General features: G+C 38.9%; 1 protein-coding gene across 11 annotated transcripts in view; it reads right to left on the bottom strand.

Moving 5' to 3' along the window:
• Positions 1-13,699, bottom strand: part of ABCC9 (ATP binding cassette subfamily C member 9) — a 77,081-nt gene extending 63,382 nt beyond the window's left edge. For 9 of the 11 annotated variants that reach the window (XM_068402279.1, XM_068402274.1, XM_068402271.1 and 6 more), the window contains exons 1-6: positions 13,569-13,699; positions 6,852-6,926; positions 5,133-5,297; positions 2,017-2,158; positions 1,561-1,682; positions 327-493 (exon numbers count right to left, since the gene is read on the bottom strand). In XM_068402279.1, coding sequence (XP_068258380.1) covers positions 327-493; positions 1,561-1,682; positions 2,017-2,158; positions 5,133-5,277 — 576 coding nt within the window. In that variant the 5' untranslated portion in view covers positions 5,278-5,297; positions 6,852-6,926; positions 13,569-13,699. Of the gene's footprint in view, positions 1-326; positions 494-1,560; positions 1,683-2,016; positions 2,159-5,132; positions 5,298-6,851; positions 6,927-10,088; positions 10,238-13,568 lie in introns of all 11 variants that reach the window. The other 2 variants (XM_068402269.1, XM_068402270.1) reach the window with 2 other exon arrangements.
• Positions 13,700-13,911: the final 212 nt, after the last annotated feature.

Here is a 13,911-nt window from a genome sequence, read left to right on the forward strand (position 1 = left end):
ATAGATTACATACACACACACACACATACCCTTACATGCACAAATATGCATGTATATCTATCTATACAAATACATATGCACTCTCTGTGTGTATACATATACACAGGCACACATGCATACCAAGTCCAGGGGACACACCGAGGACATACATACATTTTAAAGAGATGTCAGGTCCTATTGCTTTCTATAGAATTAACCAGACATTTACGGCTAAGCTATGCTTGGGCCTAAACTTGACAAATCCAGAGCTGCTGGGTCTGAAGACTCATCTTCATCCCCGAGATACTACTGATATCTTTTCAGATCCTGATAAAGAAACCACATACCCTAACTCGAATGACATTGATCTCCACAGCCATCAGCAGCCCATAGAGAATGACCATAATTCCAGTGATGCAGAAACGTAGTTGAGAAAAAGGCACGCCGTCCTGGCAGTATCTGACAAGCTTGATTGTTTTGGTGACAAAGGCCATTATCCAGTAAAGAAAGAGAGCTGTAAAACAGGTGCACATGCATAATTGAAAAAAAAAAAAATAGCTATACCAGTGCTGCAGAAATTTTAGGTCTCTCAAGCAGAAATATTCCATGGATTAATTCAATGCAAGCATGGTGATCCTCTGTAACACCAGCCTGCAGGCAGGCACAGTGTGATGTCAGCCCAAGTCAGGAACTCAGGTTTGAGAGATTTGCTTTGCACTTTCTTTTCCCAGGTCACTGTTTTCTTTCCTGGGCCACCACCTTTCAAAGAGATCCAGAATGGTGGGTCTTCACACAATTACAAAAGTCCATTGAAGAGAATCTGAAGGGGAACTTTGTTATTGAAATGAAGAAAAAGTCACTTAACTTGACAAATATCATATTGCCTCTTTGAAAAAGCAGAGTGCATTGCAGGTAAGCTCATTTTGAAAGAGAGTTCATACAATTTCATTATATCCTGCATCCTGGTTATATCTGTCAATGTCTAGTTCAGGTTGTTGATTTATAGGTAATTTGGACCATATACTTCCAAAAAACATTATCTTGCAATGGTTAGTCAAATTCTTCTGACCATCTCCTGGCTGAGACAGATATCATGAATACCAGGTAGCAGTTTCTCAAAGGTAAACCTTCTCCCCCCAACCTCTGGAAAAAGTGAGAGGTGGCATTCATCATTAGACTGGGTAATCTCAGAATCAACTGCAATGGATGCTGAGAAAAAACAGCCATCTGCACAGGGTGGTTTGTGATCAGATTACTATTAAAAGTGGCGTTTTAAAATAGCCCTTTTGAATGAAGACAAGTTTTTGCCTCAAAATAATGAGCAGTGTTAAAAAATACCTAAAAGTTCATACTATAAATACAATAGGCATACTATGCTTTTACTTTTGTGATCATTTTTAAACATAGTTTTCAGTGTGTACCTTATAAAAGGTACAATAACTCCTACAATAACGCTAGTTTAACGAGCAGAGAATTATTGCTCTCTCTTTTAATCTTCTCATGCATTTTACCATTCTCTTCAATCCAAGCAAGCTGACTTCAGGTTTTGGAAGAGTACATAAATATCAGACTTAGACTTACCCAACAGTAACTTTGGAAAGTTAGATGTTTCAATATTATGGTAATAGACTATGGATACAGTGGCAGCCACAAATCCCATTATAGCTGGTAAAAAGAGATGCAGATGGCGAGATTTCATTTGTCTGAAAATAAATAAGGTATAAATTACTGAATTTGATGTCTTTTTTTACAAAAATTACAAATATGACTTTCCTAGAGACAAAAAGATTTTTTCCATGTGCGTACTTTAACTTCTGTCAATATTTACTTGCCATTATAGTTCAAGAGGAGAATAACAATGAGCTAAGAACAGTTGTTTCACCTTCATCCCATTAAAATCCGGACAGTTCATGAAATGATGCCCGATGTTTTTTGGGGGAAAACCTCCTTACGCCTTACTAGCCAGCCTGTCACATATTATCAGTATACATTAATGAATGCAATTAGCTTGGCTATCCACCAAACACTGTCACTTACGCATCTGAAACTATGCCCTCTGCTATTTCACACACGTGAACGAACAGGAGGGTGAATGTCAGGATCCACCGCAGGTTGTGTCCAGGGAAGTGCAGCCAGGTATTGTGGTGAATCTGGACTTTGGAGCTTTGGCTTCCCCAGCCTGGGAAATAATAGTAATGAAAGAGGAAGGTTATCACACAGCCAGGCAGTGAGTGATCTGATTATCAATTCCCTATTCTGATCCATAGGTCACACTTAATAGTATATAATCAACACAAAAAAAACCCCTACAAGACTATGGGGATTGTTGTTATTAATAAGATGACGCAGGAATGTCTGAGTTGCCATGTAGCCACCCATAATCTAGATCTGACCCTGTAGACAACAGGACAACAGACTTCCCAAAGAGAAGAGGTCCCTGGCCAAGAACAAAGATGAGAAAACCAAAAGAAACATCTCAGAGTCTCCCCCTCGCACAACAGGGACTGAGATCTTAAGTGATGGCATCATCATGTCTTCCCCAGTCACAGACAAGAGTGGGCAAAGTTTCCAACTTATATAAAGTTGCATCCTCCAATGAGGCCTCAAAGAGATATTTTTACTTCGAACAAATAAAATTTATTTTCTCTGTCTCAGGCCTGGTTGGGAGCGCTGTCTCAGGGGATGCTGAACGGCGATTTCCCAGTCCTCACTCCTCAGGCACAGCCTAGCCTCCTTGCCCTGTGCATTCTTTGAGCATTAAAGCTCCCAGCACAGCACCAGGACTCAGCTGATTCAATCAACATATTAATCTCGAAGCCTATTTCCATGTCGTTACCTCAGATGGCACCTATCCTTTTCAGGCAAGATCCTCTCTGAAGCCAGCAACCTGGCAAAAGGCAGGACACCAAGGACCTAACAGATGTGACAGGGCTGGGAGAAGCTGAGGACTGATCAGAGGTTAGCCTCTCATGACGGCGAGTCTTGTCCTGCATGTTGCTTTGTCCTCTGTCCCTTCCCACCCTGGTACAGGGCTGTCCTGAGTCAGTCAGCCCAAATGGCTGTACATGTCACTCTTACTGTGAGGCAGCTCCTGGAATTCCCTGACAGACTTCCCAAAGCCCACAGAGAATCCCAAGAACAGCACATTTTGGGGAAGTAAAGAAACAAAACAAAAGAAAACAAAAACAAAACCAAAGAAGCTTAATTAGGGCAATGAGCATTGCATCTGTTTCTTTCAGTAACTGCAGAACTGAGTTTAAAATCCAGGATATGCTTTTGATACACAAGGATGCAGCATCCCATGGTGCCTAGAGACTCATCAGGTGACCCAGAAACACATAAAACAGAGCCCAGGTTTATTCATTCTTGGAAACTCTCAGGATTTCACCATTTCTTCCTTGTTTAATATGCAAAGTACTGCAGGAAAAATATATTCTCTCTTCTCCATATCTATCATCTCAAGCATTTTCTATAGTTTCCTGAGATTTTCCTAATCGAATGTGGCTTTCTTTGACCTTGCTCCTATCTTTGTCTCTCCCAAGCTGCCTTCATTTTATTTCCTCTCTGCCCATACATCTGCACAAACACGGTTCATCATCAATTTTCGGTTTTGGAGTCAGTCAATACTGTGGACTCCAGTTGGCTTTTAATGCTCTGTTCAACAACTATTTGTCCTGATAATCAAGGTACAGAGTAGAAAACAAAGAATTACATACATACATACCAACCATATAATTTAAACTATTGTTTTTCTTTGCTCACATTGTTAGAAAATAGAGGGAATTTTCAGTGGCTGCAATACTATTTCAAAATTAATTGGCTAATACCTGTAAAAATATCAAAGCAGCCTGCTACCTGCTACACAGAATGTTGTAAAAGATTATCTCTGTCCTGAGACCTTGCACTGAGTTTCCATCAAACACTTTTGCAGAAAGCCCTGTAATTCAAGGATGACTTGCACGTCATCTCAAAGAAAGATCCAACAGTGATGTAAAGATCCAGCACTGTTGGAGAGAGTTCTCCATAACCCTTGGGGTTTTTTTCCAGTCTTTAGTTATTCTTTTGTTAGAACTTGTTTCTTATTCCCTTGTTTAATTATTTAATTAGTTTTCAGTCACTGGATCTTGTTATACTTTTGATTGCTAGCTCCTCAGTGTCTTAGCCCACAGGTTCCCGTAGCCTATTTGATCACTTCAGAGTCTTTTTGCATAATGGAAGTCCTTAAATCTCTAGTTCGAATATAGTCTCATATTCAAATCTTCCTTGTGGAAGAAATGTATTACTATGTGTACACATGACACCAGGAAGGTAACATGGATGAAGTGACATGTCATTCCTCATGCAGTTGTCAGAAGAATATTTATTTTTATTAATACTTATTGTCTTTTCAATGGTTATTCAAGTCCCTCTATCTCCTATGATCAGGCAGAATGTCACTGTTTGACAGCTTTGAAAAAGTATTAAATTGTATTTATTTCATCACTGCAAATAACTGCGATAAAGAGAAAACTATAGAGAAAAAGTACCATTAGAGTACTAGTTTCGATGGGTTTTTTTACAAGAATATATACGTTAGAGACACTCCACTGTCCTAAATTCTTCAAGAGAGATTTATCATTTCTTATTTTCATTCCTGGGGCAAAAGATTATCTCCTTTGCTCTACTTCTGTTTACAAATATTGTCGAACGAAGGAATCCTGCTGTTCTAAAATTTTCCTACACTTCTCCCAGCCTTATATCCTAATCACACAGTTTGAATATTCTCTGAAATATGCAGAACTTGAAGGGAATTCAGACCCACTGTCCTAAGTATTTTACTATCTAATAATAGCTAAGGTTGCAAGTTGCCAATTTCAAATCTGAAGAAAACTTCTCCAGAGAGAAGTTTCAAAGCATTTGGATCTGATTTCTCTGGTTTTCATCCATCTTTTCATGCTGCTTAGTTCAGATTTATATCCAAAATTCCCAACATTTCAAGAGGGTTGGCTTTGGGTCCTCTGGGTCAAGCCACTCTGTCTCTTCTTTTTTAAAATGAATAAATACAAAGCATCCAGTGGTTTGCACCACAGGCCTCCAAGCACATATAAACATGACTGAGTATAAATACATGCTCAAGTGTTTGTAGGATTGCACAGCTCCATGGAATAACTCACCAATGAACAAAATCGGGAAGGTGATAAATAGCAAGAAGACATGGGGAACCAAGTTGAGGGCATCCACAAAGCAGACATTTCTCAGGACACCAGCGCTGATGTTGTAGGCTGAAGCATTGTCGTTACCACAAAATGCGAGCCTCATTGCTTCCAGAAGGTCTGACTCTTACAAAAAAGAGACATGTTGAAGCAACAGTTGACTATCAGGACTACTAGCATTCCTTTTAGCTAAACACAAAATAAATAAAATAACGAGATACGGAAGGAGCACAGTGAACAACCCATAGAGAATGATTTAGTTGTATTTTGAAAATGCTTTTGGGTCCCATCAAGTATAAGCACATTAGAAGTAAGGCTGTGTTTATATTAAATGTACTATTTATTAACGTATTCATTAAATACACTACGCAACGTCTTCTAATCTTAATTTTATGCACAAATGTTATGCTGCAAGTTCCCTATGAGAATATAAAGAACAAGAATTTTTTGAAAATATTATTTCCTTCCGCACAAGAGATGTCAAATGCATGTAAGCTGACTCCTGTGTGTTTCTGCTTCTTTGATGAGCTAACATTCTCTGTGCAACATCTCTGTTCATATGATTTGTTGCACTACATTCTCAGTGCAAGCTCTGAGCCTTTGATATTTATCATTTGGCAGCTTTGCATTCACTGCTATTTTGTGTTTCTTCATTGTCCCATAGAACAACAATCGTGACATACACTAGTCACTACCGATAATTGCCAAACTATTAATAAAAGTAGAGTGTGTTGAAGATTGCATAGGCAGTACATCAGCTTTTATGCTTGATCCTGCAAATCCTTATGAACGTACTTAGCCTTATCTAAGCAGTTCTCTGGCTTCCATGATTTCTTATGAGATTATCTTTGCATACCAAGATAAGCTCATGCATTCATGCTTGCAGAGTGTGGGCCATACTATGACCTAGAGTCATGGGCAGCTTCTGGCTTTTATCAACCTGTGCGTCATTGACTTATACATTCTTCTTTATAGGGAGATGAAACAAGATTGCAACCAAAATGTTCCCTTGCTGGTTTCATTTCCCGAGACTTAAACACAGCAACATAGTGCTGTAGAACAGGTTGTATAAACTCATTTTCTCACATCTTTTTTCCCAAATTTTACATACTAAAATGGAAAGAATATATTTAATTCAGCAAAGGATATGGATACTTCGGTGAATGCATCTTTCTGCAACAACACTGGCATTAATGAATTTTGAGGAATCAGAACAATATAGACATGCAAAAAATGCATGAACACAGTTTAAAAAAAGTTAGTTGAATGGGGAGAAAAAGGCTTTCCTTCTTTCCTCAAATAGTTCAGATTAGTTCTATGGGCCTAGTTGTCTAAATAAGGTAAGTATAACAAGGTAAGCATAAACTACTCAAGTACTCCCTTAGAGAGAACAGAAACATATAGATCTTCAAAAAAATAAAGAGTTCAAAGAGGCACTTTGCACCTCTGCTAAACCCTCTTTTTGCTTTTCACTAACTTTATGCTGGATCTGAAAAGCATAATCTGTATTGAAATATATCAGTGACATTTGTAAAGGAGTTTTAAATTAAAAGAATGTGATAAATGCAGTTCCTTTTCCAAACATATTAGCAATATATGGTGTGAGATTTGCCAGAAGTTAAGCATAACTCAGAGTAATATGGTTGACCACATCCTGCAAATATTCATGAATGTACTTACTGTGGTGCAAAAGCTGACGAGCAACCCACTCAATCTTCAGTAGAACACAATTTGATGGAGAGTTTGGCCCATTCTCTATAATGAATAGAGTGATATGACCACTGTCATTCTATCATTTTTTTGTATACAGAAATATATTCATAAATGCTTATGACTAGCAACACAAACATTATTTTAATATTAATGATGTCTGAATAGACTGAGGACTTATAAGCAAAATAAATATGGAACTTTTCAAAAAACTACAGAGAGATTCATTGTTTTTAATTTATAAAAGCTTGACATATCTCCTTTAAGAGAAACATAATTGTAATGATAATCTCTTGAAAATCAGAAGCGTTGTTTCCTCATTTTTATCAAAGGTCAGAAGTCCAAGGGAGTTCTGCTGGGAATTTTCCTCCCTTTCCCACAAATAGGACTCTTTTCTGAGACAGCGTAAGATGCTATTGTGGTCTAGTGGTTGGATTGGTACCGAAAGGCAGGAGGGTCCTGGGTTCAAATGAGCGCTGAATCATTGACTTCCAGTGTAGCTTTTGGCTTCTAGTCAAAAATAAATCTGGGAGAAAGGATTAAAACCATGTCCAAAAGAAGCTAAGGGAACTGTTGGATTTTTTTCTGTTTTTCTGGAAGGGAAGTGGAATATAGGCAGTGCACATTCCTGTGGAAGAAAGGACTATTAACTGCATGGAGAGTGCTATCTGCTAGCTAGGACCTACCATCAGTTTGTAGAGGTTTCATATCACATCTCAAACAATAGTCCGTAAAAGCTGTCAAGGAAGATTCATCTTTCAAGAATCACATCTGTTTATTCACAAGAATCTGTGCTGTGCCTAGTTTTGTGATGGAGTATGTCCAATAACACACTCTTAATACCAACTGTCCTTTGCACGTTGGCAGGGTTGAGGAAAGAATCTGGTCCTATTGTTAATACTGATGTATAGACACGGTGCTCATCATACTCATGATAGTTTTCAAGAGCAGGTATAAGCAGTCTATTCACAACACTTCTGTTACAGGTTCGTTTCAAAAAAGAGGTAGAATTTTATTGTCTTCTCTTCAAATCAGAGAGAAAATCAAAGAGCCTAGGTTGGTTAGTTTGTTAAAAAAAAACAGAAAATCAAAAAGATTGCATCGCCAATGAAATGACATAGGGTAATTGACAATAGATCCCCAAGTTTTTAAATCAGAAAACAATTCATCATTGATCAGCATATCCAGAGACCATGTTCATTAAACTTTCACAGGCTTAAACTCTATCAAAACATTCTGATCAGCATCATGATGCTGTGTTGACCCAATGCAGCTTATGATTTGGCCTCATAAAATGCTCATCAGGTACAACTTCCCTTTTTACCAGCACCCACTCAGGACACACAGCTAGTAGAGTATGGCACTGATAGGGAATAGAAGAGATAAGAACTGTAGAAGCATTAATAGCCCAGTGATCCTTCCTGCCTTCCTCCCTCCCTTCCTTTATTCCATCCATTTGTCAATCACCACTGTGCTAGAAATGAACTATGACTGAAAGCAGAGGACTCACGTTCTGCATCTACTGATGTATGCCAACTTTCATAGACACTTTCTTGTATTTACACAGACAGGCTGCTAGTAGTTCTCTGTATCTTGCAGAGTGGCATATGAAAATACACTGCCATGCATTAGAGCTCTAAGAAATCATTTTATCTCCAGTGTGCCTCACAGAGATGAAGAAACCACTCCATCATTCCCTTCCCATCCATTTCTGGTGCAGAAGGCAGAGCCGACATACCCTCCACGCTTTTGCCCATGTGACTCAAACCACTGGACCTTGCTGTGTTTTTTGGAAAACTTATATACACATGAGGCTCTGGTGATGCACTGATGCACAGGCCCATCACCCCAGGCATAAAGCCTGTCATGTAGTTTCTACTTCTTTGCTCAAGTTTAACAGATAGGGGAAATATATTGGATGAAATTTTACTGACACATAAGGGAGGATGCTTTGCATTTACAGTCAATGCGAGTGAGACTCCCATTTGGTTCAAAGCTGAAATTAGCCTTTACTTTCTGCTGCATCAGGGCATGCCTGCAGAAGCTCATTTTCATTGGCCTCAAGGTTTAACAAGCTGTGTTCATTTGCAGAGAAGGACAGAAAGAGAAGCCCCTAAGGCAGAAGAACAAGTCCTTGATTTCTCTAGATGGTATGGGGCATTTTACAACAACGCTTGAACAGTTCCACCAAAGTTAACAGGAGTTGGACCATGATAGGTTTCCACATGCAATTGCTCATCCAAGAAAACAGTGCAACCTTCAGTCTTCTTTGAAGGAAAATTTGATAATATAACGGCCAAATTTCTCGTGCCCACACTCAGATCCCGTGCTTGCAAAGTTCAGCGTAGCTACAGATGAACATATTCTTAGGGCTGAAAACAGTTCAAGTAGCATGTTCAAAAGCTTCGGACTAATTTGAGAGTCTAAGTTGCATTTTCAAACAGTATTTCAGTATTGGGAGCTAAGGCTAAAGAGTACTTTAATAATTATAAAAATTTTAATGAGTTTTAAAAGGCCTCAGCTATACTGACTTTTAACAAGTCTTAGTTTTGAAAATTTTCACTCAAAAAACTGAGCCTGGAAATGAAGACAGTTTGGAAGATCTTGACTGCAGATAACCAATGAAAGGCAGAGTGAAAAGGCACTATTCCCTTCTCTTCTGTAAAATCACAAGATTTTATTTCATGAAATGAAAATGTGAAATGGAAGAACAACAAATTCAGAAAAACATGAAGAATTACAGTTGTGCGAACTGTTGTAACTCATCAAAAACTGCAGCTGGGTTTAGAAAGGAAGATGGAACACTTTTATGACTGATCACTGACCAAATTTGGATCCCTTAACAATAATTAAACTATTCTTCCATTGGCTTTAACTCTTCTAGTAAGCCAAGCTGGGCTTCAGTCAGAACTAGGTCTGTAGAGAGGTGAATAGAGGTATTTTGCCTACGTGGGGAAGTGTTGTTTCTTTCACTCAGTGCTCAGCATTGTGCAAATATGTAATTAAATACACTGAAGACTTTTAATATTTTTCCCAAGCATCAGTTACTGATTATTGCCAAAGACAGAATGCTGACCACATTGAACAACAGTCTAACCCTGTAACAAATAGCCATGCTGAAGATCTTTGAATTAGCCCCGAGCAAGTCAGAATACAGAGCTGACTCAAGGTTTCCCACAGTGTAGCCAAAGGTGATGTTCTCATTACCAAATATGAGGAGGCAGAATTTTTAGGCCACAGTAAGTGTGCAGGGAGAGATCAAAGAGGAAAAACTGGGCTGCAGAGCCACACAAGGAGAGTTGAAGAGACTTCCGTTGTTAATGGACAGAAGAGAGAAAAGCAGTGATTGCTGCAACCTAGAATAAAACAGAAAGTTATCACATTCCCTAGCAGCAGTTGCCCTCCTACACCTGCCAAGACCCCTTCCTTGGTAACAACGACAGCAGCACAAAGCTGGGCTTCCTGGAACTGTTCATGGATGAATTAAGCAGCAAAGCCAGATGGTTTTCTCTCCATCCATCTGCTGCTGTAGGCTACACAGTCTAGTGGAAAGCCATCAAATATTAATTCAGTCTTAGAATTAATGGCCTTGTATCACCACAGTGCTGTTCACAAGATAAGAAGCCCTGCTCACAGCAAGCTTGAGATTGGTGCTAAGTTGTTGCAGCTGCCACACTTCAATTCCAAAGTTAGCTCATGCAGGACTAGCTCCAGGACCCATGGGACATAACAGCAGAGAAATGCTCACTAATTTCTTAGCAAATCTATGTATCCCAAAGGAAGGGATAGCCACTGGAAAGCACAAAGGCCTCTTCTCATATGGATTGCAGAGACCTTTTCTCTGAGTATATGTTCAGGTTGGAAACTTTGGAGCTGAAGACTTCTTTACAGGCAGATGGCTTTGTCTAGTGAACAGCAATACCTGCAAAAAATGGGAGCAGTCCAACTGCCACATTAAAATAATAAAATGCATAACACAAACATGAATATTCAGGAGAGAACAGATAAAAAAGTAGCAAGTTGTTCTGAAATTTGTTGGTCATCTGAAGTTATTGACCATCATTTCTCATCAGGTAGTAGCAGCCTTTCAGAATAACTGTTGAGATCCTCAAATACTCATTTAAGAAGACAACGTTATTCATAGTCATTACAAAAAATGGCTTTCCCAGAGATAATTTCCCTTTCTGTTGAATATAGTAGGCCACCAAATCATGCTGGGGTGATTACACCAAAGTATTTGTTTCCCTACAAACTACAGCAGGAATGTTATACATTATAATAATGTTGCCAAGCATACTATGTTTAAGCTAGCATTTCAGTCAGGGGAAATGCAGTGACGTGACAAAGATCTTTCAATAACAGGCACGTGTTACCTGAGCGTACCAGCTACATTCATCAACCCTATAAGGGTACCAAATACCAGGTACGTTTTTGTTTTAGCACTTGTAGGCTGGAAGGCCTTTGTCCTTCAAAGTTATTGACAAATTGCTCAATTTAACTGCAGTCTTTACAAACTCTAGAACCGATCAGAAATTTTCAGGGTGTTTTTTCTTTCTCCCTTTGAAAATGGCATTTGCTGAGCAGGCAACTACAAGCTAAAGCAACAAGTAAAACTTCACAGAGGAGGGGAATGGGAAGAACAATCAGGAGGATGGGCCCACAATGGTGCCAGTGGAAGGCAAACTTCAGCTCTCCTTTACATAATTTGGGAATCTGATTTCCTGTTGGTTTACTTTAACGATGGTGTGAACTATCTGAACAGCAGTTCATCCCATAATGAAATAGCTAAAAAAGCTTATGTCCTTTAAGCATTTAAATTTTCATGCTAAAATCCCCATCACTGGCAAGCTGAAACTTTCTGGTTTTGGGTTAAGGTGTACAGACATTGTCATAATACAATAAACAGAAATCACTAAAAAAAAGATCCAGGAATAAATATTCAGTGTGAAAAAGAAAAGGGTTTGGGGAAGAAAAAAAAATAGGACAAGGTTGTAAACATGAATATGATGTAGCATTGAACCTAAACACTTACAAATCTCATTTTAACAAGCATAAATGGGGATTCTCAGGGCACCAAACCAGTTCCTGAGATATATTTTCCTAAGCAACTGTGAAGAAAACAACAGGAAAGTAGCAGATAATTTAAATTTCCATAAAAATTATGAGAACTTCCTCACTGAGTGCAAAACTGTAAGAATTCTAGTTAAAAACATTTTAATTACCTTAGGGTCTTTTAAAATGGGCTTAAAAGTCTTCATAATCAAGAGTTTCATCTTACCTGGATTATCAATTTTTTCAGCACGCTCTGCAAGATACTTATGACTATAATGAAAAGAGTAAAAATACTCTCCTCCGGTGGACCTTCTTCGGGGGAAACAAGAATATTTTGGAAAACATTTATTCCAGTAATTCTGTTGCCTATATTCAACAAAAAAAAATTCAATAGCTGCACTTTCTGATTAAAATATATCGGCTTACAGAGCATACTTGGGTTTCAGTTCAGATTTTTTTTTTTGGTCTTACATATAATGTGCATTATATGCCCATAAATGCATATATATATATATATATATGTGTGTGTGCATACAGATGCAGGATGGAGAAAATACTCAGAGTTTTACAAAAGTAGTAGGTTGTTACCTTGTGAATAAATAAGTCATTACAAAAGCAAGAATTTTTCTTTGCTTCTTGAATTTCACACAGAAAATTTTAACAAAGGTCAGATTATGGATTTATAGGTTTGGATAAGCACAACGGAAGGCCTGACTCTGAGTTTTGCCACAGATTTTAGGTTAGTGTGCTGAATCTTTTTCCTTCCTAGGTATAAACCTACTAGTTTGTTCTTCTTCCTTTCCTAAAAGCACTGGACCTAATGCAATCTATGTGATTTATAGTCTATGCATTTTCTGCAGAGAGTTCTGCTAAGGTAATGGCAAAAAGTGCTGCCCCTTTAAAATCTGTTTTATCAAAAATGATCCTATACAAAATAGCATTTTCCTTTTTATTCCTATTTCAGCTGTGACCACCTATTCTAGATAGACCCCGCTTCCTTCCTAAGCACTGTCCCAGTTACCTCAGGCCTTAAGGTGATGAATTACCTCTGGTACTTGTCAGCGTCCGCATCGCTAACTGCCATATACCAGCAGCCCGATCCAAACATTACTGAAGTCAATGCAAAGAATCTCATTGACTTCGGTAGGTTTTTGGATCAGGCTCCAAACACAGAGAAAATCACAACAGCAGTGGTGCTAAACAGGCTCCTGGCACTGAAAAGCAGTCCACACAAACATCTGCAGTGGTCTCGCACGCATCTAACACATTGCTTTTTTTTCTTTCTTGGTAACCTTCTTAACACAGTGCGATTTCCAACATCAGCGTGCTACACTGCCTGCTGTAAAACCTTCAACTTCGCATGCCAAGACAGGACAGTTTAAAAAAAGAAACGTAACCCTGTGAACAGCAGCAAAGAAAATATCAGCAGGAGGGGACAGTAAAGGCTGAGAATGCCTGTGAATGGAAAAGGAAAAGGAAAAAGAGATTGGAGTTGTAAACCCAGGAAAGAGCGAGGAGCAGCCCTGTCCCACAGATATAAAGGGAAGGAGGAGGAGGTGGTTAGTGGGAGATAATGGGGGAGGGTCATCGCATGCCCCGTTTGGTTGCTGAATGTTAAAACAAACTGCAGCTTACCTTTGTAAACACAAAACCAAAATACCAACCCAAATTGTCACTCGGTTGTGCTATGTGATCAATATCATCCCAATGGCAGGATTTTCCTCCACTTAGTGAAGCCGCTCCAAGCCCTGAAGTGGATTATTTTTAGGCTGGTGATGGGAAGATCAGCTGCTGCCTCCTATCGAGTTTCCAAAGTGCACAAACTCTTCTTGTCTTTCTCACACGCTGAAGGGGGCAGGAAACTGGGAAGAGACAGGCAAGCAAAAAGCACCAATTTTTCACCTCCTGAAGCTGCAGTCCCCCTGGGATTTCTTCTGCTTGCTTTTATTTCATTTTTCCCTCACTGGAGTAGTAAGAT

This window comes from Nyctibius grandis, chromosome 5 (genome assembly GCF_013368605.1).
Source record: "Nyctibius grandis isolate bNycGra1 chromosome 5, bNycGra1.pri, whole genome shotgun sequence".
Lineage (NCBI taxonomy): Eukaryota > Metazoa > Chordata > Aves > Nyctibiiformes > Nyctibiidae > Nyctibius > Nyctibius grandis.